At 38.0% G+C, this 27,712-nt stretch overlaps 1 protein-coding gene and 1 pseudogene across 2 annotated transcripts in view; both read right to left on the bottom strand.

Moving 5' to 3' along the window:
• Positions 1 to 23,235, bottom strand: part of LOC101740970 (tetratricopeptide repeat protein 17) — a 28,617-nt gene extending 5,382 nt beyond the window's left edge. The window contains exons 1-16 of one of the 2 annotated variants that reach the window (XR_005245383.2): positions 22,862 to 23,203; positions 21,107 to 21,478; positions 15,967 to 16,193; positions 14,849 to 15,136; positions 13,018 to 13,127; positions 11,747 to 12,076; positions 10,869 to 10,983; positions 10,283 to 10,441; positions 9,426 to 9,548; positions 8,346 to 8,487; positions 7,104 to 7,328; positions 6,535 to 6,712; positions 5,791 to 5,907; positions 1,632 to 1,847; positions 954 to 1,071; positions 78 to 291 (exon numbers count right to left, since the gene is read on the bottom strand). Coding sequence is in view for 1 of the 2 variants with exons in the window: in XM_038014929.2 (XP_037870857.1) it covers positions 78 to 291; positions 954 to 1,071; positions 1,632 to 1,847; positions 5,791 to 5,907; positions 6,535 to 6,712; positions 7,104 to 7,328; positions 8,346 to 8,487; positions 9,426 to 9,548; positions 10,283 to 10,441; positions 10,869 to 10,983; positions 11,747 to 12,076; positions 13,018 to 13,127; positions 14,849 to 15,136; positions 15,967 to 16,193; positions 21,107 to 21,478; positions 22,862 to 22,966 (3,039 nt within the window). In the remaining variant the exon portion in view is untranslated. Of the gene's footprint in view, positions 1 to 77; positions 292 to 953; positions 1,072 to 1,631; positions 1,848 to 5,790; positions 5,908 to 6,534; positions 6,713 to 7,103; positions 7,329 to 8,345; positions 8,488 to 9,425; positions 9,549 to 10,282; positions 10,442 to 10,868; positions 10,984 to 11,746; positions 12,077 to 13,017; positions 13,128 to 14,848; positions 15,137 to 15,966; positions 16,194 to 21,106; positions 21,479 to 22,861 lie in introns of both variants that reach the window. The other variant, XM_038014929.2, reaches the window with a different exon arrangement.
• A 1,104-nt stretch (positions 23,236 to 24,339) lies between these two features.
• Positions 24,340 to 27,176, bottom strand: LOC119629413 (uncharacterized; annotated as a pseudogene).
• Between the last annotated feature and the right edge of the window lie 536 nt (positions 27,177 to 27,712).

Below are 27,712 nucleotides of genomic sequence, written 5' to 3'. Positions count from 1 at the left end.
CAATTTTCGTAAAAAGCGGTACAAAGTTTTTGCTTCACGTATTAATATATAGATAATTATTTTCTGTCGAGACTTACAGATTCAACGTATTTGGCGATTTTGGATCCGAGCGTCGTATAATCGTAGAAATTGAACATCTCGGCGAGCTGGTGCATTAGACTGAACACCGGTTCCCAACCGGCCGTGTCTACGGTTATCATGCGGTCGATGAAGAAGTCCTGTACAGTGGGCGCTCTGCAATCGGGAACTTTTCTTCCGGCCGGCGGAGTCGCTGTTATCTCTTGCACGAGCCTGAAGTGAAAAACTGATCTTAGAGTAGCGATGGGTAGCTCGTCTATTTGAAGTGGGGATGAGGGAGCACCTCATTTTACCTCGCAAGGTACTCATTAGCTACATCTGAGTGAGTTGAGTTGGTTGAGGCCGAACGAGTGAATCAAGCAAGTGTTGCACACGCATTATCTGTACTCGAGTCGCGCTTGGTGTTACCGAATTGTACCGAATGCCGTCGCCGAGCGTGGCTTCGTTTGCGTTCTGCCGAAATGCAATTATTGTTCTCCCTCACACGTATAGTTTTCTTTCGCTCAGAATTTAAAATTAGAGATAATAATGACACACTGGAGTTTACTGTATATTTAGTATATTTATAGTTTACTGTGATAGTTTTACTGGTGGTAGGACCTCTTGTGAGTCCGCGCGGGTAGATACCCCCGCCCTGCCTATTTCTGCCGTGAAGCAGTAATGCGTTTCGGTTTGAAGGGTGAGGCAGCCGTTGTACTCTTAAAACTGAGGCCTTAGAACTATATTTCAAGGTGGGTGGCGGCATTTACGATATATATATGTATGGTCTCCGATAATCACTGAACATCAAGTGGGCCGTGAGCTCGTCCACTCACCTAAGCAATAAAAAAAAACGTATTTCACAAAAAGACCGATAATCAATCGCCACTACTTACCCGAGATCGGCTTCGCTTAGCATCTGTCTAAAACTGACGTGCAACCAATAGCTCAATTGCAAATGTTGATTTGAACAGTCCTCTTCTTCTAATAATATATTGTCGAGTTGGATTTCAGCTGTAATTAGAATTCGGAACTCAGTTACTTTCTAAATATTTTTTCACCTGTACCTATCTGTTTATAGATAATTGGACCCTAAAGAAGGCCGATCGCCAACGCATCGACGCACTTGAGATTTGGAGCTGGAGGAAAATGATCGGCTCTCATTGAACAGAACGCAGAAGCAATGAATCCATTCTTGCCGAGCTCAAGATTCCGATGCGGCTCAGCACTATATGCGCGCGGAGGAGTTCTGAGTTCTTTGGACACATTGCCGGACTTTTTGGCGGAAACCCGAAGAACAAAGTTGTGTAAATTGTTTTATTTTGTCTATTTAGTGTTTCATCAGTTTTAAATGTGTAATAACGGTAGTTTATTAACTGTTTAATATCTGTGAAAGTGCACAAATGTGGGAAAATGAAACAAAGATACCTCTAACAAATTGACGCAACATTTCTATTGGTTCGTGCGATATGACGTCATCGTTGGCCAATCACAGCCATCAATGTATGACGCGACGTTGATTCGTTAACAATCTGTTAGGTACCCAAATTAATTTTCAATAGAGATCAACTCACAATAACATCCATCCTTCCCGCAGACGTTCAATGATTTGTCCATGGTCCTCAGCATGGCGTCGTAGTTTTTTAAATGGGCCACCTTATCGGAGGACTCGGCGGGCATGTTCCTTATCACGTGATCGAACACATCCGACTCTATGCGTTCGACATCGGGTCGTTGTGAGTTTTCGTCTTTTAGCTCTAACATTCTAACCATAGCGCCGCCCCCACTCTCTGCGTGTGATAAATTAAAACAGTTTTGATTATGACAAAATGGATTCCTTTCACATTTCTGTACAATGTCGAAATGTAAAGGACAATGCCCAAAAGTGGGCCAACTTTATGTCAAAACTATTTGTACTTGAAAAACTATGCCTTATTTTTTCACGTTGTTTAGTTTATGTATCAACATTTCTTTCAATCTGGCATTATTTTACAAAAAAATTAATTACTTAATTGATAACATCCCAAAACTGAGTGCCATAGTTTTTAAATTCGCCAATAGGCAATGGGCTTAGCCCATAAAGCCTTATAGTAAAGAGTTGTCTGTGACTTGAACAACAAATTAAAAAAAATTAGCTAATGGTTATAATTCAGACTTTTTAGTTTATTTTTGTTCAATTCAATATTTATATATTGTAATAATAATTATTACGTAAAACCATGAATTATTTAATATTTTTAGATATTATTGATTCCATTAGTAAAAATCTCAATGGCCTACTATTACTCTATTCTTATTATTATGATCAGAGAGTTTTGGCAGCAACCCGAGTGAAGCGTCACTTGAAGTTTTATTTTAATGTTTTTAATACGTAGTTTATTGTGATGTATAATATATAAATTGGGTGTTGTTTTGTGTATTAAACATCAATAATCGTTGTTCACGATTATTGAGGCATTGGAATAAAACTGTGGCTAACATAGCAGTGACTGTTTTTTTTTTCAAGATAAAAGGTCTGCGGAAATTCACGCTCACTCAATGTGCTATTCATCGAGTTAACGTCAAAACTCCCAAAAAGCAATAAAAAGAGATACACTAGCTTTTTATTGAAAAAAAATATATATAATTACGACAGACTAGGCTGTATAGGCTACGCTCTTTGCCTGCTTATTGGCGAATTTAAAAACAACAACAACAATATCGTTGTCGGCTTCCGGATTTTCATTTCATTTTATTATTATTATGAGGATATAATAATAATGAAATGTACGTAAGGGCTTATTTCTAGCAACATTAACCACAATTACTTATTTAATACTGTAACTAATTATGAGAGCGATTATTGATTTCGAAGAAAACAATTAGCAACTTAATTTTCGCTGCAGAAAAAAACAGATTTCTCTTAAACCTGGGTGAAAATATAAACATCGTTTTCTTAATATGAAACGATATTGCTTTGTCTATCAAATTAAGTTAAAACCATCATGACCCGACAACCTTTTTTAGGGGCCCAAACGCCCTAAGAAAATGGGCATTGTCCTTTGGTAAGAACTATATAACATATTGATGATTGATACCTTTCTAGAACATCTAGAAAACTGCAACATCAAAATAGCTCCGCATTTCGTAAATAATAATGCGGAAGCAATGATGTTTTTAAAACTTATTCTAAATTTAAAATAATTGTTGTTCTTTGCGATTTGTTAAGAATTTTATTGTTAATAAAGACTTTTCGCAATAATTTTTTTTTTTTACCTTTAGTATGTTAAGTGGTGGTGTTAAGTGGTTACTGGAGCCCAGATAACTTTACAACTTCTTTTTTTTGTTTGTTTTATTGCATAGATGGGTGAACGAGCTCACGGCCACTTTAGTATGTGGACGGTTCAAAATTGAAACGAAACGCGTATACTAGGAAGTTTTTAAGCGTGACGTAATATGGTATAGTAACCGGCAAACATCGTGAGCAAATGACCTTGACTGCGCAGAACCGAATTTTAGATCACTTTGGTGGTGAGGGTGAGGCGCGACTGCAGGGGAAATCGTATCGAGCGCGTTATTGGTAGATCAGTCGAACCCTGCGCCCCGCACCGCGCCTTCGTTCCGCTTGCTTCCAAAAGTACGCTTGCGTACAGTGAAAAGTCTATCGTTATTAATCGTTAATTTATATTTTGTTATAATTGCTTGTTGACTTTGTTGCCATTGCTATTTGTTGAGTGTTTGTTGATTTTTTATAAAAAATACACTATGCCGCGACAAACTGGTGTAGTATTCAAAAGAAAGGGTAGAAAAATTGTGTACGACGTATATTGCTTCATTATAAAACAGGGGAAGAATGATATTATGGAAAAAGTAAAACAGACTTCGGAAGCAACAAAAACATCAGTGAGTACTGTTAGGTGCATTATTAACGAAGCTAAAGGCTCTGGCTTGCTCATCGTGCTTGGGACTCCGGGTAAGAAAAGATCAGGGAAGAAGAAAGTTACCGGAATGGATAGTTTCGTTCAATCTGTAATAAAAAGATGTAATCATAATAACTACATAACAAGCAGCGAAACTCCGTACCGTAGAAAGGCTTCGAAAATTTTAAAGAAGATATACATTTTAATGGCTCGGAATGAAGTTTACGACGAATTATGAAAGAGCTAGGCTTCAGATGGAAAAAAAAACAGAAAATAATCGGAAGCTGGTAATTGAAAAAAGTAACATTCGATTACTACGAATCGAATATCTTCAAAAAATAATTAATTATAGACAAAAAAGAAGATCGAACCGACCGAGTCGTAAACTACACCGATGAGCCCTATGTCGACTTATCACGATGATGGCGACTCGGGTGATGAAAACAGGATGATGATAATGGTCAAGATTATGATAACGAAAAAAAATTACAAATACCAGCTTCGCTTCAACTGAACGAAGACCTGGCAACAGCTCTAGTTTTGACTTAATAGAAGGAATATCTATTTTACCCCAAGATTAAATTATTATAATTATTAACCTATATTTTTTGTTGATGTTCTAATAAATATATAAATAAATACATATGTTGATTTTAATAATTTAATAGCATTATGACGCAGAGTAAATAATGTTTTTGCACGTGAGTGTACCATGCGCAAACTTACCCCCACTACGTCAACAAATGCTCAAGAAGTTTGCCGGCTATTATAGCATATGTTATAAGTATATGGTGCTTTTACAGCTTGCATTTTATGTCATATCGATAAAAATATGCATTCAGTAATTAAAAAAGATAGTACCACCACCGTGCCTATTTATACCGTGAAGCAGTAATGCGTTTCGGTTTGAAGGGCGGGACAGCCGTTGTACTGTTAAAACTGAGACCTTAGAACTTATATCTCAATATAGACAGCGACATTAATGTGGTTGATGTCTATGAACTTCGATTACCATTCAAAACCAAGTGGACGGCGGCTCCTCCACCGAACGTAGCAATAAATAAAAGTTGTATTCGTATGTGTTAATTTTATTAACGCAGAATATAAATCGAGTATTATATATAGATTTTTTTTGAAACTGGAATCTGTACTTAAATCATACGATGATGTTGAAGTCTCAATTGCATTTGCTTTAAAGATGGTTCAAAACCGAAACGCATAATTGTTTCGTTGCAAAAAAATGGTGGTACACGGCATAAATAGGCAGGGCGGTTATACCTACTCGTGCGGACTCACAAGACGTCCTACCTATCAGCAATTACGCAAATTACAATTTTTGTGGGTTCGATTTTTATCACACGATGTTATTCCTTCACCGTGGAAGATGGCATTCGTGAAAATTTGTTAAGTGCGTATTTGATTAGAAAAATTTGTACCTGGTAGCGGGATTCGATCACCGGTCCAGTAGCATTGTTCGATACGAGAGCACTGGACGTCGTATCCGTTAGGCCAAAATGACTACAAACTTAAAATGTACGGGTGAGTGGGTTGCAAAGTCGGAATTACTGTTGGTAGGACCTCTTGTGTGTCCACGCGAGTAGGTACCGCCACCCCGCCTATTTCTGCCGTGAAGTAGTAATGCGTTGCGGTTTGAAGAGCGGGACAGCTGTTGTAACTATACTGAGACCTTAGAACTTATATCTCAAGGTGGGAGGCGCATTTACGTTGTGGATGTCTATGGGCTCCAGTAACCATTTAACCTGTCCACCCACCTAAGCAATAAAAAAAATCACTATTTAAGAGCACATACTTCAGTAGCGGATGTATAACTCACCGCGTTCACGGCTACTAAAGCATTTAACGTTGGACATTTGACAGTTGGAGCCGTCCTTTTCGCAGACCATGTTCGTTCCCGTCTCGACCCGAGAACAAACCTCACCCTCCTCGAGTTCTATATGCAAAGACAAGGTTATAATTACAAATAAATAATAGTTAAAAAAACTAACAAAATAATACGCTTTTGTAGAAAATCCAACAACGCTTTTTTTACAATAAAATAATTTTTTTCTTACACTATTTTTAATTCAAATTTATTAAAATTTATTTTCTATTCTTTAGTTGGATTTTCTATAAAAGCGTATTTTGTTAGTTTTTTTAAACTATTATTTATTTTTCATTTTTTAGTTGAATTTCAATTTCATCAAATTATTTTTTAAAATATTGCATTGTCATAGGTCCTTAATAAGTATACCAAATTTCGAGTTAATCCGACGTTTTAAAGGGGGTTAAAATCATGTTCAAAGATTCCGTTACATACTAACATAAATACGTCTGAATCTAATAAAAGCGTATTAGGTAATTAGTTAACCCTTTCCCTGCCGTGTAAGTCACCGGTGCCCTACGTGGCGGACTGAAGTAATTGTGTAGATTTTTGTTACTTTTGCATAATTAATAAATTTAGACCAATATCAAAAAGCTCAACAACTTTAATTCCTTGATGTTTTAAATACTAGTTCGAAATCTAAATTTATGACTATTGTCTATGTTTTCTTTTCTACATAAAAGTTTTAATACATACCCACTTCGTTCACAGTGTTAACTTGCTTTAGTATACAAGCCCATCCGATCAAAAGTTTCCGAACGATTCCTCCCATAAAAGAGGGTTCTACTCTTAAAACTTGCTTCAAGTGAATCAAATGCGTCTTCCGATGTTTATTAATCATATTCAGTTCTGCCAGTATAAAGTTTGTTGCTGGCTAAAATAAAAAATAAAAACTCTTTGGTACTTTATTCAAGATTTTTTTGTCATATCTAAAAACATCTACGTTTTTCTTTATTCAAACAGATTCTAGAACAATTTTTGAAATACAATGAGCACTTACATAAATTTTATGGCTCGCTTAAGTTTATTAAACAAAACCAGCAATGAACGACAAAATCAAAGCGGCGATTTTTTTTTTCTTTTATTTTCTGAATCATGGCGATCTGTGTTAATACAATAAGTATTTTAGTTGAAGACCTATTGATTTTAAGCTATCATTTCATTCATTAAAACGACATCTTTGCACCATATCGAAAACTTTTATACATATTTTGCTATTTTTTCTTGTAGCATTATTAAATTATTTTGTGTTTTTCATGACCCACCTCAAACAGACTCAGTCTGAACGCTTCTTCGGCAACGGTGAAGGCCTCGTCGAAGTACCCCATCTCCAGATATATCGACGCTACTGAAGTCAACACTATATCTCTGTATTTATTTTCGACAGTCCTGCCGGCGTTGAGAAGGCAGTGTAAAGCGTTTATATTGTTGCTTCGCACGCGCCAGTACAGCGACGACAACGTGTACAGGATCCATTTCGGCGCTAGTTTCTGTTAAAGCAAGATGTGTAAAATTAAAACCAAACTACGAAAAAATCTTTATAAAATACTTTGAATTGACATGCGCTGCGAGTTGAGGCTCATCGAATTACACCTTATTTAGAAAATTACTTTCCTTTAAAGACAAACATTTACCCCTACATACACATGTTTACACACTGTTTGAGTTATATTGCCCTTTCGGATGTTTTATTTATTTATTACGTAGACGGACGAACCTAGCTCCCCTGGGTTAGGAAGTCGCCAAAGCCTATATAAATCTTGAGACATGATTAAACCTCATAGCAGCCGTTATACCATATAGTCTCAATTCTGTGGTATAACGGCTGCCTCCACTTTCAAACTGGAATGCATTAATGCTTCGAGATTAAATAGGGTACTTATCCGTGCGGACTCACAAGACAAGAAAATCATAATTAAATATGTTTATTCGAAGGATTTTTTTAGTCGAAGGATGAGTTTTGATGCAAATCTTTTTTTTACCCGAACCTTAAGATTATACTTTAAAAAAACTGCGTGACGCGACATGAATACATAACCTATCCTTAGTGGATTCAACTGTTGTTTCAGCATCATTAATCTTGTAACTGTGAGTGATTGAAATCTGACGGTATTTCGTCACAACGCTGCTATCAACGGTCGCTAGCAACGATTTATTACTGGTGGTAGGACCTCTTGTGAGTCCCTGCATATTACTGCCGTGAAGCAGTAATGCGTATCGATTTGAAGGGTGGGGTAGCCGTTGTATCTACACTGAGACTTTAGAACTTATATCTCAAGGTGGGTGGCGCATTTACGTTGTACATGTCTATGGGCTCCAGTAACCACTTAACACCAGGTGGGTTATGAGCTCGTCTACCGATCTAAGCAATAAATAAAAAAAATCGATCGCAGAGTTGTGATTGAGTCTCACATACCCCGAGCGCCCCTTTTGCGCGGGGACCTCGTAGCAGGTTCGGCCCTCTACCCAAAAAAAAGGGTTATGATGTTTGAACCGTTTCCAAATACCTTCTGCATGGCCGCGTATATCCTCTGTCCGATCTCCGCGTCCTGCATGCGCTGCGCGGCGGCGAGGTCTCCGTCCGCGACGTACTCGTGCAGCTTGCGGCGCAGCGGGCCCACGCCGGCCACCTCGCTCGAGAACTGAGGCCTGTAATGTTATACTGCAAAAGGAATTCCGATTTTGATATTACGTTTGTTCCATGAAGAATTTTAGAGATTCGTTAGTTGTGGAAAAGAACGTTAATTATCTATGTAAAGTTTGTAACTTATTGAGTCGATTAAGGGACTTTTTGACGGGAACGCGAGGACTGAAGTTGTGTGATTTGTTTTATTTGGTCTATTTAGTGTTTCTTCAGGTTTAAATGTGTAATAACGTTGGTTTATCAACTGTCTAATATCTGTGAAAGTGCACAAATGTGGGAAAATGAAACAAAGCCGCTGGACGTAACTTCGGAATCCTTCAAAAAATCCACTGAAAAAATCTCGGTAAATGACCACCATTTTACTGAGATTATATTTCATCCCATATCATCACATCTCATTTCATTTCGCTTTCATTTCTTGCCATGTTTCATTTTAATTAACTTCATTTCATAATATGTTTTCACAATAAAAAAGTTTTCATTCAAATTAAAATAAGTCTTGACCTAAAGGTCTTAGTTACCAGGTCATAAAATTTCTTTAAAAATAAAAATGACTCGATTAATATAACAGTATATATGACTGTAAAATGATACTACGACCTAAAAATATATTTCGCGAGCTAATCATACATCTGTTAGGAGGTAGCGTTTTAGTTTGAAGAGGCGGATAGATATACCGCTACATACAAATCTACGTGGCGGTTCAAGCACACATTCCGTCGACTACGAATGGTAAACAATTGGTAAAATAGCATAACTATTATAGTTTTATAACTCGGAAAAATAATCATTTTGAATATCTAGAATGAAGACAGAAGAATCATAAGTGCAGTATCTGCTGGCACGCACTACTAACAGTTCTGACAGGCAGATTTCTGACAATGCGCAATCGGTTTTAGATAGAGAATGCGGTATCATTTAAAAGATTATATTAGATACTAACTTGACTTTCTTTTGTGTGAATAGTGTGATATCCTTATCCGGCGGGCAGGTGGGGGGGTGCCAAGGCAGCTCATGCTCGACGGAGGCCGGAACTCCTATCATATCCGTCAATAGAGCCATCAGCCTGTTAAGAAAAGTACAGGCTCATCATCGTACGACGAAGCGACAGTACACAAGAACATTGTTACACACATAAGTAGGTCGTTGAAAAAAACTTCTAATATAAATTATGGTTGTATATAGTAGTGTGGTAGTCAACGCCGTGGTTCGATCTCAGGGTAGTTATCAATTTTATCAAATCTCTATCTACGACTTCTAAGAGGTACTGCTGATGCGAAATAGGGTTGGCACGAGGTCATCAACAGCCTAAAGGATAAGACGCCCGGTACATGCATACATATTGTACGTACTTAACAAATATTCACGATTGACTTCCGCGGTGAAGGAATAACATCGTGTAATAAAAATAAAACTCGCACAAATTATAATTTGCATCATTACTGGTCCTAGAGCGGTTTGCGAGTCCGCACGGGTAAGTGCCACTACCCTGTCTATTTTTTGCAATCCGTTTCGAGTCGCACAGTAGAGCTGCCATTGTACCGTAAAAACTGAGACTTTAAAACTCGTATCTTGAGGCATTTACGTTGCAGATGTCCATGGGCTCCAGTAACCCATCCCGCAACAAAAAAACAAGCAGTTAGGTGTTCCGCTGCGAACGTTGGTACAGTCCTTATTATGTAGTACAGTAGGGACAGCGACTCGTCAGTCGTCACTAAGCGAGCGATCCCATTACCATTCTAAAGAACGTCTTCTGCAAATTTACAAAAAAAAATATAAGGCCTCACGAGCAAGTAATACCTGATTCCTTTATTTTCAAAGGGCATGAACGTCGGATATATAGCCTCAAGATTCTCGGGGAAGTTTGGAGAATTCTCTTTACAAAAATCCGTTGAGGGCCAATCAGCGTCGACGTCGAAATCTTGATGATTCCTATTGATTTTTATTGTAGGCGGATACCTGAAACGATATTCAGTATTTTAAATTGAATACATAAGAATAGTCGTATTTCATAACGACATAGGTTGGCGTTTTTATAGTTTCTAATTTAAATTTCTCTAATTACATTAACCCCCCTTTAACTATGGCTGTCAATGTTAACGGACGAACGAAGAGAAATTTTCGTGAGAGACACAAACATAGATCTATGTATACTCCATATGATTTATAAAGAGGTTAATATGTTATACAGGTGACAAATGTTAATTTGAATATTGAAACATTAGAAGGAGCATAAGAAATATAAAAACATTTGAATTATAAAATATAAAAAACATCAAAACTGGTGAAGCAATAGCTTTAATTAAAAATAATCTGAAAACAAATTTTAAAGATGACCCACTTAACTCGCAATAAGAAATTATAGATAAATAAATTTGTAACTTACATCATTACACCGGTTTCGAATGGAGAAGTTTCACTTTCTTTTTTATTCTGACCTGGTTTTCTTTCGTTGTTCTTTCGAAATTCTGCCGCAGCCAAAACTTCAATCAATGTTTTTTCTATGGAACATTTTTCATAGTTTCAATTGTGATATTGATTATTTATTCTATTTCTATTCTATTCTAATACCTAGCGGCTAATATAAGATGCAATTTCTTTAAATTGAGTATTCACTAACTGTAAACAGGTGATCAATATCGAGTTTATTTTCTGTTTTGAACAAAAATTTGTAGTAAAACAACTTGAAGGGACGTTTCTAACAGAGTATTGGTTCAATATGTTTAATAGTACATATTTATATTTTCAAACTGTACCTTTGCGCGTCTCCATTATCATTCATGTTTTCAATTAAAATAATCTACCTTTCATTTATATATTTACTAGATGACCCGGCAAACGTTGTTTTGCCATATATAAGATTTGTAGGGAATTTCTAGGGTAGAAAAATAAAAAACTAACTTATTTTAAGTATGTAAGGGTGTGGTAAATGAGTTAAAGAGGCATATAGCGCTGTGAACGATGAGGAAATATAAAAATAACAAAACCTCATTCACAAGCACATAATGCCTTATTATAACAAAAAAAAAATGACCAAAAAATAAAAAATAAATGTTAGGGGTGGACAACCCTAGTAGAAATTTTATATGCATGCTCAGTAGGTCGACTCTCAGACCTACTGAACATGCATATAAAATTTCTAATAAATAATATACCATAAACCATAAAAATCGGTCAAACTGTTTCAGAGGTAACTAACATTGTGACATGAGAATTTTATATATAACATATTTATTTTTTTACACTAACAAAATTTTAAATTACCTTTCATATCTGTATAAATATCAGGGAATATTGGTGTTGGACCAATCTCTTTTAATACTTCCACTTCAGCTACTTTCAGTTTCTCTGGTCGGATTTTCAGTGTTGCTTCCTTCGGAGAATTCTGCCGGATGTGTTTGACCAGTTTCTGGAGATTCCCGGCCGATTCTATTGCGAGTACACCTTTCTCCTTCAACCATTGATCGTTGTACATCGGACTGTCCAAGAAATATTGGAGCAATGAGTTTCTGTCTCCTTGTAGTTTCAGTTCTTTTATTTTTAAACCAGTTATATTGGTCATCTTTTTACAATTATTGTCTATATTTCGGTAATCTGGAATAAAGTTAAAGTTTAAAGAAAGTTTTTTTTCGATTTAATCTTTTTTCGTTACAGTAAGTACTATTAGGAATAACAAAAAAATCCCAATAGTCGTGACTGACGTTAACCATACGGTCCAACCAATCTAATGTAGCTGCAGAGGCAGTGCTCGTTGGGGAAGCGTGTATAGAGGGACTTCTGTCCTCTCTGCGTTTTGAAAACTCTACCAACTCACTTCTACCAATGCAGTCTCTGCTACTCTGACATAGTTTATGCACACTAAAACCACAGTATTTAGTCTGATTCCAATTTTCTTACCACATACTAGCAGAATTTTTATATTAAAAATGATATCCTACTTTTTTAGTCTTCTAAAAGGTAAATTCCCTTATAAGAATCAAAATCTAGAAAATAATTAAAGAAACTTGGTCTAGATTTATAAGTTGATTATTATTTTTATCGAACCCGAAACGAACGACGAATCGAATGGTCGCCCATGACCATTTTTAGTTATTATTATTGCTAAGGGTGGACCAATTCACACTCCACGTGGTGTTAAATAGTTACCCGAAACTATAAGATCTAAGTATCAACTGTATTGTGTAACTGCTTTTTTTTTCGGGCAGGGGAGCTGAATCTCGGGGTACACAGGTTATGTGGGACTTGACGGTCTGCAGATGTTGGGAGCAGACCGCGGGCCCAAGAATATTTTTAGACCCCTACCACATGGAATAACGGCTGTCCCAACCTTCAAACCGAACCGTATAACTGCCTTACGACATAAATATGCAGGGTGGTTGTACATACCCGTGTGGGCTCGCAACACGCCCTGCCACCAATTGAACCAACCAACCATAAAAACTTCAATGTGAGCCGAAACCTCGGAAATAATATAATGACAATGAAAACGCGAGATTAAGATAGAAATGTGGTTTTACACCACTCGAACAACACACCAAATTCTTCTTCATGTTTCATTGTCCTCAAAAACGCAGCTTGACTTTTTAGCCATTCACTCTCTCTTCTTGCATATTCTATTAGCTCTTGGCGCAGTTTTTGTAGGGTTCTGTAAAAAATATGTTATATATAATGATACATTCTACTTCTACTTAATTAGTTTTTACAAAGACTTTTCAGTACTTATCTATCTAGTTTTTTTACTTTTCTATTTAGTCGTGGGAGGGTATTTAGATATAATGGAAAAAATTCTAAAAACATACTAAATAAGGTATAATAGCCGGCAAACTTCTTGAGCATTTGTTGACGTAGTGGGGGTAAGTTCGCGCATGGTACACTCACGTACATAAACATTACTTACTCTGCGTCATAATGCTATTAAATTATTAAAATCTACATATGTATTTATTTATATATTTATTAGAACATCAACAAAACATATAGGTTAATAATTGTAATAATTTAATCTTGGGGTAAAATAGATATTCCTTCTATTAAGTCAAAACTAGAGCTGTTGCCAGGTCTTGGTTCAGTTGAAGCGAAGCTGGTATTTGTAATTTTTTTTTCGTTATCATAATCTTGACCATCATCATCATCACTGTTTTCATCACCCGAGTCGCTATCATCGTGATTAGTCGACATAGGGCTCATCGGTGTAGTTTACAACTCGGTCGATTCGGTCTTCTTTTTTGTGTATAATTAATTATTTTTTGAAGATATTCGATTCGTAGTAATCGAATGTTACTTTTTTCAATTACCAGCTTCCGATTATTTTCTGTTCTTTTTTTCCATCTGAAGCCTAGCTCTTTCATAATACGTCGTAAGCTTCATTCCGAGCCATTAGAATTTATATCTTCTTTAAATTTTTCGAAGCCTTTCTACGGTACGGAGTTTCGCTGCTTGTTATGTAGTTATTATGATTACATATTTTTATTACAGATTGAACGAAACTATCCATTCCGGTAACTTTCTTCTTCCTTGATATTTTCTTACCCGGAGTCCGAAACACGGCGAGCAAGCCAGAGCCTTTAGCTTCCTTAATAATAATGCACCTAACAGTACTCACTGATGGTTTTGTTACTTCCGAAGTCTGTTTTAATTTTTCCATATCATTCTTCCCCTGTTTTATAATGAAGCAATATACGTCGTACACAATTTTTCTACCCTTTCTTTTGAATAGTACACCAGTTTGTCGCGGCATAGTGTATGTTTTATAAAAAATCAACAAACACTCAACAAATAGCAATGGCAACAAAGTCCACAAGTAATTATAACAAATAACTTAACGATTAATAACGATAGACTTTCCACTGTACGCAAGCGTACTTTTGGGAGCAAGCGGAATGAGGGCGCGGTGCGGGACGCAAGGTTCGACTGATCTACCAATAAAGCGCTCGATACGATTTCCCCTGCCGTCGCGCCTCACCCTCACCACCAAAGTGATCTAAAATTCGGTTCTGCGCAGTCAAGGTCATTTGCTCACGAAGTTTGCCGGTTACTATATTTATTACTTTATATTTTCTCGTTTATGTGGCAGGTATGTGTTAAAGTGGCAAATCGATATCATACAGAAGATGTAAATATGGATTGCTATCCAAAAATTCCTGTCTTTTGAAGACTGACAGTAACAGCCTATAAAGATCGCTATTCAGTCACCTGCTGCTAATAGCCAAATCTTTCTTTATCGAATAACGTCACTAAGTCCCTCTTGACTTTGTAAAGCTAATGATGCTTTAGATGGATTCTTGAATTTAAACATTCAATGTCTCATTACATGACTCTTCTATCATTCTTAATGCAAATAGATTAATGTAAAAGACTAACACTTACTCCTTTAACTCTTCAATTGTATCAGACACATAAAGGTGACATAAAACTGCAATTTTATGTCGCACTGCCAATTCAAAAGTAGGATTCAGTTTGAGACACTCAGCGAAATGTTTTAAAGAACTATTGAAGTCACCGAACACAGCATAGGCATTGGCTAGAGAGAAATGATTGTATGTGAATGTCGGATCGTGATCAGTAGCTGCTCTGAGAACTACTATAGCATCTTCGGTTCTTTTGCTGCGGTGAAGTATTGTACCCATGCTCAATAAAGCTATGTCTTTATACTTTCTAAAATGTAAAGAAGAAATGTGTATCTTTAATTAGGAACATTTGTACTTATCAGCACTAAAAACCGTATTTTAATTCAATTTATTGAAATATAGGAATGAAAAGGTATGTATGTAAAGGTATAACTAAATTTCATACAATAAACGATTATTTTAAAAAAATTGTTTTATAATATTGCAATATTATAATGTATCTGGAGATAAAAAAATAAGTTGCAGATTAAAAATAATATTATGTTTTATTAATGCAAATTTTATTTGACAAAACAAAATATTTTGATAACGATAGTAACTAGCCTATTTATTAATAATTAAAAAGTCATAAAAAATTTATCATGGATAACCACAATTTTTTATCAAATCTATGAATACTTGAAAATTTATGTTCATATTTGCATCACAAAATCTAACATCTACAAATAGAATATATAATACCAAAAACGAAATTGTAATTGCAAGACAACTCAAAACCCTTGTGAATTACTTAAGTAGGCAAAATAAAGTACTTGTCAGATATTTATTTTGGCAAGTATTTCAAAACATATTCCTAAGAACTTGAACAACTATGAATGTAACCATTAGCCACTGTAAAAGTGTTAGTACAATCATTAATTGTACATTTTTTTGATGCCCTTGTAGGCAGATGATCATGCAGCCCACTTGATGGTAATTGGTTACTGTTGCCCATGGACGTCAGTAATGCCAGGGGCGGAGCCAAGCCGCTGCTTACTGTTAATTACCCTACACAAGCCTCGTTTGAAAAAGGAACGAGTTGAACAATACCTAATTTATTATATTATAATGCAAGCTTAATTTAATACATGTACTTACCTAGGAGCGTAATGAACAGCTCTTCTGCTGCACTCCATAGCTTTAGGTGCATTTCCTTTTACTCTCCAATATAGAGAAGCCATGTTATAATGAAGCCAGGAAGAGTTATTCCGCCTTAGCATTGCTGCAAGCCAGTGACCAAATGGATCAACAGTCATAATGGGAGTTATTTGTTCTGGGAGTGACAGTTCAGGATCAATTGATAAATTCTCTCTTTGATTCAAACCCTGAAATGAATATCAAACACCATAAAATCAGTTTTTAAAACCACAAAAAAAAAGTTTCTACAATTTACATTTTATTTTTATAAAGGGGTTGGGAGAAATACTAATGATACTTTCCCAAGGTACCATCGCCACTCTTATTGAGGGAATTTAGTCCTCATGGTTTGTGGTTACCATTATTCAGGTTAATTAACCGCCGCCTGTAGCTCGGCGTTGTTGCTCATTTTGCACCACCCGGAGGGCACGTGTAGGGAGGGTCTAGGAAAAGATGGTAATCCTACGGACGCGAGCAACATCTACCCCCCTAAGTCAGAGTAATGAGTGTGATTTGTCATGCGCCCCGGCTAACCCCCGGCGCCCTCTGGTACCCGGGCCGGAGGGTGTGAAATCTGCTACCGAAGACGGCATAGAAGTGGCAACCCAGGCTTCTATGCCAGTAAATGCTACTGGTCAAAAGAAGTTAGTTCAGCAGGCATTCCATCCTAGCCTCTTTTTAAATCGGCCAAGAAGTTCGTCCCTAGGAAGTCTTTCGAACCAAGCGTCTGCTAAAGAAAAATGTAGTCAAAGCTCTGAGGACTCTGCCGAAACGCTAAGAGATACCACATGCCCACCACCATGGCAAAGAGTTCCTGTAAGCAGAGGTGTCAAAAGAAAGAAAACATCTTACGGTCCAGTCCCAGAATCTGTGATAACCTCAAATAAATTTAGTGGTCTTCAAATTGATCTAACAGACGAAGACTCTGAAACTACCACGGTTAAAAAAACAAGTAAACCGCCCCCAATTATTCTATATGGGGTCGACGACATTAACAAACTTACTGAAATGCTAGAAACTGTCGCGGACGTGACAGAGTTCACATTCAAGATCACTAATCGAAACCAACTAAGGATGAACTGTGTTAACATGGATGTGTATAAAAGAATCCTTACCCTAGTGAGAGAAAAGGGGCTAATAGGCCACACTTTCAATCGAAAGGATGAAAGATGCCTCAGAATTGTCATACGGAACTTACACCCTTCTACACCCATTGACATTATCAAAGAAGAAGTAGAAGCCACCGGAAATATTGTTAAGGGAGAAATAATTAATGCGAAATTCGGCCCCGAAAAGAAGCCTACTTCCACCTTTTTCGTGAATCTCTTGCCCGGCCCAAACAATAAAGCTGCTAAAGACCTTAAATTTATATACCATCAGTCTGTTGTTATCGAAGACCCGAGGAAAAGAAGGTCTATAATCCAATGTCACAGATGCCAGCAATACGGGCACTCTAAGAATTACTGTATGCGACCTCCTCGTTGTGTTAAATGCGGCCAATCCCATAAGACCTCCGATTGCGATAAAAAAGACCGTAATACACCTGCGCTTTGTGCACTCTGTAGTGGACCACATCCAGCCAACTATAAAGGATGCGAGGTATACAGAGAAATCCTTGCACGAAGGATGAAGCCGCCAACAACTAAAAGAAAGATCCTTGAAAATCCACCATCCACTAAAGGGGAGCAATTTAAGACTGCATACCCAAGACAAAGAACCCAAATACACAACACATATGCGGAAGCCATAAGATCTAACAGCACACAACAGACTGATGACTCTCCTGATTTGCAGCCACCGGTCTCTTCACCAATAGAACAATTACTTCTCAAACAAACAGAGAAATACGACCTCATCCTACAACAAATGAGCGCATTAATGATGCTCATAAATAAACTCATTAATAAGATCTCAAAATGACTTCATTAAGAATAGCTACGTGGAACATTAACGGCCTCGCCCCTAATAAGAACGAAGCGGAACTACTTATGACTCAGCATAATTTAGACGTGCTGCTAATCTCCGAGGCTCACTGTACCGCGTCCTCTAGTATAAAATTCAAAAACTATGTGTGTTACGTCACTACTCACCCTGATGGTACTGGACATGCAGGAACAGCAATAATAGTACGAAAATCAATTAAACACCACCCAATGCCTGGCTACAAAACCGATCACATTCAAGCCACTACAATACTAATTGAAGACAAAAGTGGTTGTTTTAATTTGTCAGCAATATACTGTCCGCCAAAGCATAAAATCATGGGGGATATGTTCATAGATTTCTTCCAAAGTCTCGGAAATCGCTTTGTCGTGGGTGGAGACTGGAACGCAAAATGCACTTACTGGGGCTCGAGACTAACGACCACAAGAGGACGACAGTTGAAGCTCTGTGTGGATGATTGCAAATTAACCACAGTTTCAACTGGGGAACCGACTTACTGGCCCTCAGACCCAAATAAAATTCCAGACCTATTGGACTTCTTTATTTTGAAAGGATTTTCAACACACTATATCAAATCTGAGTCGTGCTATGACAGCTCCACAGACCACACTCCAGTCCTGCTAAATTTGAGTACAATGGTGATAGAATATACGACACCTGAAAAATTGAGTAATAAAAGCACTGACTGGAACTCGTTCAGGGAAACCCTTGATGAAAAAATTGACCTGAAAGTATCTCTGAAAACACCTGATGATATTGAAAATGCGACTAGATACATAACTAATCTGATCCAAGAAGCATGCTGGATGTCGACGCCTGAAGAAGAGTCTGTAAAAACTCGTATAAACTATCCATTGGAAGTCAAAAAGGCAGTACTGGAAAAGAGGAGGCTTAGAAGAGTCTGGCACCAAAGCAGATTAGAAGCAGACAAGAAAGCGCTGTATAGGAGTGCGGTTCAACTAAAAGAAATACTGAACAACTGGCACAATAAAACGTTGGAGGATCGTCTCGTGACACTAACAGCCACTGCAGCAACTAATTACTCGTTGTGGAAATTCACCAAGAATTATAGCAGACCTCAGTCATTCAAACCTCCGATAAAAACCATGAATGGTTGGGCGCGAACATCTCAAGAAAAAGCAAACGCATTCGCTCAACATCTTGAATCAGTTTTTAAACCAAATGCTGACATAGATTTAGTACATGAGGAACATATCAATGAAATTCTGCTACAAGACTTCCAAATGCTACCCCCACAGCGGCCAGTCACAGTACGCGAAGTTTGGAGAGTTGTATCAAAACTACAGGATAAAAAGGCTCCCGGATATGATCTTATAACCAAGGAGATATTAAAACAAATTCCAAGGAGGGTGGTAGTGTTCCTGACTTCACTCTATAATAGCATACTAAGAATCCAGTATTTTCCAATGGCCTGGAAAGTATCTCACATAATTATGATTCACAAGATGGGCAAACCACCCAATGAAGTATCCTCATACCGACCTATAAGCTTGCTGCCAATACTTTCCAAAGTTTTCGAGAAGCTCCTGAAAGGTAGACTTGTCCCAATCCTCAATGACGAAAAAATCATTCCTGATCATCAATTTGGGTTTAGACGAAATCATGGCACGGTCGAACAAGTTCACAGAGTCTGTGAAAAAATACGCAAAAGTTTGGAAGAAAAACTCTACTGCTCCTCGGCGTTTCTAGATATACAGCAGGCCTTTGATAAAGTTTGGCATAAAGGCCTCCTGTATAAATTAAAGGCAGCGCTACCTCATCAGTATTATTGTCTGCTAAAATCGTATCTCGCAGACAGAATATTCCAGGTGAAAGAAGGGGATTCTTTGTCACGATTCTGTGATATCTCAGCAGGTGTACCACAGGGATCAGTCCTGGGACCACTATTATATACTATATACACTGCTGACCTACCTGAGGTTAATGATGTTACCACTGCAACATTCGCCGATGATACTGCAATATTGGCGAGTCACACGGATCGTTTTGTAGCATCACAGAGATTGCAAAAAGGTCTTGATAAAATATCCACATGGCTACACAAGTGGCGAATAAGAGCCAGTGCAAACAAGTCGGTACATGTTACATTCACATTGCGAAAAGGTGATTGTCCACCTGTCCATGTTAATAATGCTATATTGCCTCATCAAGATAATGTGAGATACCTGGGAATGCACTTGGATCGCCGCCTAACATGGAAACACCACATTCAAACTAAGAGACAGGAACTAAACATCCGATACAAAAATCTCCATTGGCTGTTGGGACGTAACAGCAAGCTCAGTGTTGACAACAAACTTTTAATTTACAAAGTTATCCTTAAGCCAGTTTGGCTGTACGGAATCGAATTATGGGGTAGCGCCTGCAATTCGAATATTAGTATTATACAAAGAATGCAAAACTGTATCTTGCGCTCCATAAGTGGTGTTCCGTGGTTGGTCACAAACACTGAAATACACAAAGAACTAGGGATGCCTACAATAATGCAGGAAATCATAAAATTTAAACAAAAACACCACGAAAGACTGGAAAAACACCCAAACAATCTGGCTGCCGCCTTGAAAAAACGTAGTTACGGTAAACGGCTCAAGAGAAAAGACGTCATATAGTTCAATGACAAATCTTAAATTTAGAGTAGATGGCTCGCTGGAGTCACGCTCTTACTGACTTAGAAAATTACAACTCATCTAATAAAAGTACTGGATACTGATTGTAGATAAAAAGAGAAAAAAAAAAAAAAAAAAAAAAAAAAAAAAAAATTACATTTTATCATATCGACGCTTGAAAGGCAAACATGACTAAGCGACAATAACTGCATTATACATAAATGATAGGCAATAACCATATTCAATGCGCAAAAAAAATATATTTCTAAGTCTATTAAAATCAATCCTAGAGCTAGATTCGTTAAAATATAATTTTTTTTTTTTTTTTTTCAGCTATTTCAACTTTAAATTAGTCTACTGTAAAGTTCACGCATTGTCGCTTAGTCACGTTTGCCTTTCAAGCGTCGATATAATCATAACACATTTTTAAGCAAAAATTATACTTATATAAGCCACTACAAAATTAATTAAAACTTTGTGTAATGATAATCTAATAAAATGCATGATGCTTGAGAAAATAAACTACAAACCTCTAAATGCTCAAAGGCAAACATGCTAAATGTCAATGAAGATATCTTTTTACAATCAGGTACATCGGTATCTCCATAATCAGTCTCTCTAAGTAAAAAATCCTCATCGGGTACTCCTTTCGATTTGCCATCTTCTAAGAATGATGTATACCAATCTATAATATTCAGCTGTCCCACTCTAACACAGTGTTGATTGGAAGTGAGTATAGTTGTCACTTCAGTACCCTTTTCAATGTCAAGCCAAAGCTGATCAATGATTTGTTGGCGGTTATATAAATCATAATACAGGTTGTGGATGTTATCCCATCTCGTGTCTTGATTTAAGAATGCTAATAGATCATTGGGATGTTCCATTATGAATGGAGAGTCAGCCTGTAAGTTTGATGTTTCAGTAATTTACTTTAGCAATTGTTATTCATGATCTTATCTAATTTAAAATATACAAAAAAAACAGAAATAGTGTGCTGAAATTGTTTAAAGAATGTTTTAACTCTTTGAGGTCCAGAGTCCACACATGTTAGACATATAGTTTAGTCTTATATTAGTCTTAAAATCGCGAAGGGTTAATATTCATCAATAATCTCATATTAATTTTTATACAGATTATACTGTTTTAATTTTAAATAATAATCTTAAAATGTTTAAGTAGGCTAAAGCATAGGTCATTGGTTAAAATCTCCTTTTAAATTGATTCTTTTAGATTTTAATGTAGCAGATGGGCATCTTACAAACACTGCATAATAATAAGAATAACAAAATAACAATTTATGAGTAAAGAACTCATAAATTATTATTTATTTTTAACTACAGTCAAACCTGGATAAGCGAGAGTTCAAGGGAGCACAAACTCATTCTCGCTTATAGAGGTTTCTCACTAACCCAAGTTTCTCGCTAATGATCCCTCTGAATTTCATTTCGTGATTTTCCAGATTCAAACGCATTAACTATTTTAAGTGATTTGATTTGATTTGATCAACGATAAACTGAGTAAGTCCGACAAACAGGATGGTACAGAGGCATGTGTCCATTCGAAAATAATGCGATAGTATAACAACGTTATTTAGTTCCACGAAATAGAATAGGTTCAATATTGACGAGAAAACAATACAAAAACAATGGAAGAAAGTTCCACAAAAGTTAAGAATGAGTCATAAAATAGCAGATGTTAAATTTGTAATTTATTTTTTCATTTGTTCTTCCTAAATAATATAAATAAATAAAGCTCGACTGTCGCTTATAGAGGTATAGATAAGTAGCAGTCTCACTTACGGAGGTCCATGAGGGAAAAACGACTCTCTCTTACAGAGGTTTCTGTTTCTCGCTAATAGAGGTTTTGGGAGCTTAAAATGACAGTTCCTGGCTATTACTCTCACTTATAGAGTTTTCTCACTTACCCAGGTTTGACTGTATATTGATCAGTAAGACCCAGAATAGAATAAACTCACAATACTATGATATAGTGATTTCACCTAGCATCCATGAATATTCATATAATTCTAGTTCATTTTTAGATGGATATACGCCACAAGCTTTCTGGCTTAAATTTATAAAATTATTTTCTATGCTACAAATTTTATTATACAGATGTTGGTATATTATTAGATATTTAAGTATATAGTCACAGGTGTCTAATAATTCGATATATATACATATATATTAGATAAGTCGATGGTAATTTCTGAAAACGTTTTACAAGGCATGAGTCTGATTTTTGGTGGAGGAAGGAAGAAACATGGGGATTTATTTGTGACTTACTCGAGGTTGTATCAGTCCTGTTTCAGTAACCATCCAGTGTGTGGCAATCGTCGTTGCATGAACGGTACACAAACCGAATAACCATAAAAAGTTAATGTAGTTCATGTTGAAAATATTAAAAGCACTGGTCTACTTCACATAATATAACGCCGACCACGGTTTTCAATACACATACCAAATTATTTCACACAATTTTAGAACTGTTATTCAAATATGTTATGAAACCGTCTCAACGCTTTCAGAGCATTGCTATTGCCATTTGCAACTGTTATTAATAATACAAACCAAGGCAATGTAATGTTGTTCCGACTTGACTATATTAAGTGTATAATCTATGGACTTGACTGTCAAATTAGGGCTGCCATGTAGAAAATTGAATATTGCCGTAACTCGAAGCCTACAAGAAGCAGTATAATAACTGAACTGACTTATCAAGATTTAGAAAATATTGATAGCTTAGTGTAGAGTGTCTCCCGACTAAACCAGTAAGAGAACTTCTGTCAGAGGGCTCAATAGTATTATTTGAATAATTTCAAATTATGAGGAACATAGTGACTAAGAAAAGATAGATGGATTTTGTCTTTAATATTCAAAATATAATTTGGAACTTTTTTGAAAGGGATTAGTTTATTCAGTCTAACATTACATGTAAGAGAAATGCACACAGGCAGTTTGTTTTTTACTAATAAAATTTATATTTTCCCAAAACAATTACCGTATAAAATGTATCAGGTTTTTAAACGAGCCATGATATTTCTATATTTAAGACACAGAATGCTTGTTTATCGTTTATTAATATGTGGATTAGGTACCTACGTTAAACACTTTCCATCGATTTTTTTTTCTAAAAGATTACGCTGTCTCAAAGGGAAAACTGAAAAGCTGGTAAGGTACTATAGATTAAACACTGATAAACTTTATGGTCCAGGAGCCAGGTACAATTTCGGTCAATTATTTCTTCTCGAGCGAAACTTCGTAAAATGCATTAGGGACCTATATTATAAATACTAGCGACCGTCAGCTGCGACTCTGTGGGTGGGGCGGGCAGTGGCAGCCTCCCACGCATGGAAAAAAAAAAGTTTTTTCAGTCATTTCCTCCCACTTGAAAATTTGTTAGATGTTAATTAACCTAGTATTTTGAAAGAAAAAAAAGTCAGTTGACCGTAATATCGTGGATTATACGTCAGCTGACTGCTTGAAAATGAAAAAAAAAAATTATAATTTCAAAGATTTCCTCTCAACTAAAAATTTACCTGATGATCGTTTATATACTACTATGAATGAAAATTAATGTCAGCTTGCTGTATATCAGTGGAAGCTTGCTGTGCATCTATCACCTACTGAATCTTATCAGCTGACGACTTTTCTCTTGACTTACAGCTAGCTAGTTACCAATCCTCTTATAAAAATTGTCCGGGAAGAAATAACGTTTCTCAAGTTATTCGTCAGTATGCTTGATTTGACTCATCATCATCATTTCAGCCTATCGCCGTCCACTGCTGAACATAGGCCTCTCCAATAGATTTCCAGTGCGACCGGTCCACTGCCACCTGCATCCAACGAGACCCAGCGCTTTTTACTAGGTCGTCGGTCCATCTAGTAGGTGGCCGTCCCACACTGCGCTTGCCAGTACGTGGTCGCCACTCCAGGATCTTTCTGCCCCATCGAACGTCCTCTCTTCGCTATGTGCTATGTGGCCGGCCCATTGCCACTTCAGTTCACTAATTCTACGGGCTATGTCAGCAACCTTTGTTCTTCTACGGATCTCCTCATTTCGGATTTGATCACGTAGGGTAATGCCGACCATAGCCCTCTCCATAGATCGCTGCGCGACTTTGAGCCTTCTAAAAAGATCCCTAGTAAAGCACCACGTCTCCGAGCCGTAAGTCATCACTGGTAACACACATTGGTTGTACGCCTTTGTCTTAAGGCACTGAGGTATTTTGGACGAGAAGACGTTGTGCAGTTTACCGAACGCTGCCCAGCCGAGTTGGATCCGTCTACTGACCTCTCTCTCAAAGTTGGACCTACCTAATCGGACTGCCTGTTCTAGGTATATATATTCGTCAACAACTTCAAGAGTAGAGCTCCCAACAGTAACTATGGTGGGTGCAACATGGACATTGTACATGATTTTTGTTTTGTCCATGTTCATTTTAAGACCCACTGGTTGAGAAACCCTACTGAGGCCACCGAGCATACGCCCTAAATCTTCCAGCGACTCTGCCATGACCACGATGTCATCGGCAAACCGAAGATGAGTGATGTATTCGCCGTTAATATTGATGCCAAGTCCTTGCCATTCCAGAAGCTTGAAGGAATCCTCCAGAGCAGTGATAAACAGTTTCGGAGATATCACATCTCCCTGTCTCACTCCTCTCTTTACAGGGATTTCCTTCGTGCAATGCTCCTGTACTCGGACTGACATGGTGGCGTTATTATACAAACACTTCAATACTTCGATGTACCGGTGGTCAATACGGCACCGCTGGAGAGATCTAAGGACCGCCCATGTTTCGACGGAATCAAAGGCTTTCTCATAGTCCACAAACGCTAAGCATAATGGCCGATTGTACTCTTCGGTCTTCTGTACAATCTGCCGCAGCGTTTGTATGTGGTCTATGGTACTGTAGCCTTTTCGGAAACCGGCTTGTTCGGTAGACTGGAAGTCATCAAACCTGCGTTCGAGACGCTTCGTGATGACTCTCGAGAACAGCTTGTAGACATGGCTCAGCAGTGCTATGGGCCTATAGTTCTTCAATAAGGTTTTGTCACCTTTTTTGAAGAACAGGATCACAGCACCCCTGTTCCATGCCTGTGGCGGTTTTCCATCGAGCAAAGAGGAATTGAAGAGCTTCTGAAGGACTGTCAGTACCGGCGTCCCACCCGCTTTCAGAAGCTCCGTAGTAATTCCATCCTCGCCCGGTGCCTTGTTATTCTTAAGCTGTTTGAGAGCCATCCTAATCTCGTACAGGCTGATGTCCGGGATGTCTTCGGTGTAGTGTCGGGTCAGCTTGGCTCTAGGGTCTGCAGCTAAACCTTGCGGTTCAGCTGAGACCGAGGTAAACAGCTGCCCGTAGAACCTCTCTATCTTCCGCAGGACCTCTGACTTATTCGACGTTACACGTCCATCTTCGGTCTTCAGCTTCGTTAGCTGGCTTTGCCCAATAGAAGCGTCTCTTGCGAACACTTTAGAGCCTTGGTTTCGCTCAATCGTCTCTTTGATACGCTGAGTATTAAAGGAGCGTAGGTTGTGTCGCAAGGAGTTCATGATATGTCTATTGAGTTGCCTATATGACTCAGCGTCCTCCGAAGTTTGGAGCGTCATCAAACGTCGACTAGCCATGAGGTTTCGGGTGCGGTCGGATAGTTCCTGAGGTCTATTCTTAGGGTGGGTTTTGAAAAATCTGGACCCTACCGTACGGACAGTCTCTACCAGCCTGCTGTTTACATCGTCCACTGATGCGCAGCTGTTTAGCCATTCGAAGCGATTAGCCAATTCGAGTTGAAAGCTCTCGGGGTTTTAGATTTGTGCATTCGACGGTCGAAGCATTGACTTCATCAGACGCGATCTTTCCAGTCTGACATTGATATTCAACATGCCTCTGACGATTCGGTGATCACTTCCTGTTTTAACACTGTTAATCACAGAGACATCGTTGAATATCTGTCTGTTGGTGCTCATGATGAAGTTAATTTCATTTCTTGTTACACCGTCGGGACTCAACCAGGTCCATTTCCGTTGTGGCGGCTTCTTGAAGAAAGAATTCATCATAAAGAGTCCTTCCTTCTCCATAAAGTCCGCCAGCATCTGTCCTCTGGGATTCCGCTGCCCAAATCCAAATGGCCCCACTTTCAACTCATCATCGCCTCTACGGCCCAGTTTTGCATTGAAATCTCCCATAACAACGGTAAAATGTGATTGGGAGTTACGTATGGCCCTACTAATGTCCTCATACGTAGCTTCCAGTTCATCGTCTGGATGTGACGTCGATGGGACGTATACCTGTACAATCTTCAGCGAATACCTCTTTGAGATTTTGAGGACAAGGTATACTAACCTACTCGACACACTTTCGATGGCCACAATGTTGTTTATGAGAGATTTGTGGACGATAAACCCAACACCACCTTGGGACTTCTGTTCTCCCTCCCGGTAGTAGAACAAGTGGCCGGACTGTAAGGTTTTCGTATCCTCCCCCTCTCTTCGGATCTCCGATAAACCAATAACGTCCCAGCGCAACTTGTTCATTTCTTCTTCCAGCTCTATTAGCTTCTCGTCCAACCTCAAAGTGCGCACGTTGTATGTCACCAGGGCCAGTGTGCTTAGTGCGAGTTTTTTAACGTTCTCGATAGCGTAAAAGTTAGCTCATATTTGTATGGAATGGGATCGTTTGCGTACGTTTGCCGCTAGGGGCGCTGTTCCGACTGCATACAAAATTGGCTTAACTTTTACGCTATCGAGAACGTTAAGAAACTCGCACTAAGCACACAGTTGTCGTTGTGAAGGGGGGTGGTAGCCGGATCTCTGCCGGGGATTCTTAGCACCCCTTGCCCCGTCGTTACCATGGCCGCTACCGTAACCAGGAATAGCGGGGCCGCCGGGGACTAGGGGCCTGGTTCTGCGGTGTGCAATCATTTTGGAGGTTTATTAGCCTACTGATACCACGCTGGCTAGACGGGTTGGTACAGGGTTTAATTTCGAGTTTTCCTTCTCTCACACTAGTAAATATTGTGTGTTATGCTTTCCCTTTTGTCGCCTCTTACGACTCCCCTGGGATGGTAATGGGGGTGGTGACAAAAGTATTCTAATGCCGTCACCACACGGCAATGGTTTGACTGTTTGATAAC

Source organism: Bombyx mori, chromosome 13, assembly GCF_030269925.1.
Source record: "Bombyx mori chromosome 13, ASM3026992v2".
Lineage (NCBI taxonomy): Eukaryota > Metazoa > Arthropoda > Insecta > Lepidoptera > Bombycidae > Bombyx > Bombyx mori.
The sequence above is the reverse complement of the archived record's forward strand: the minus strand, read 5'-3'. Positions and strand labels throughout refer to the sequence as shown.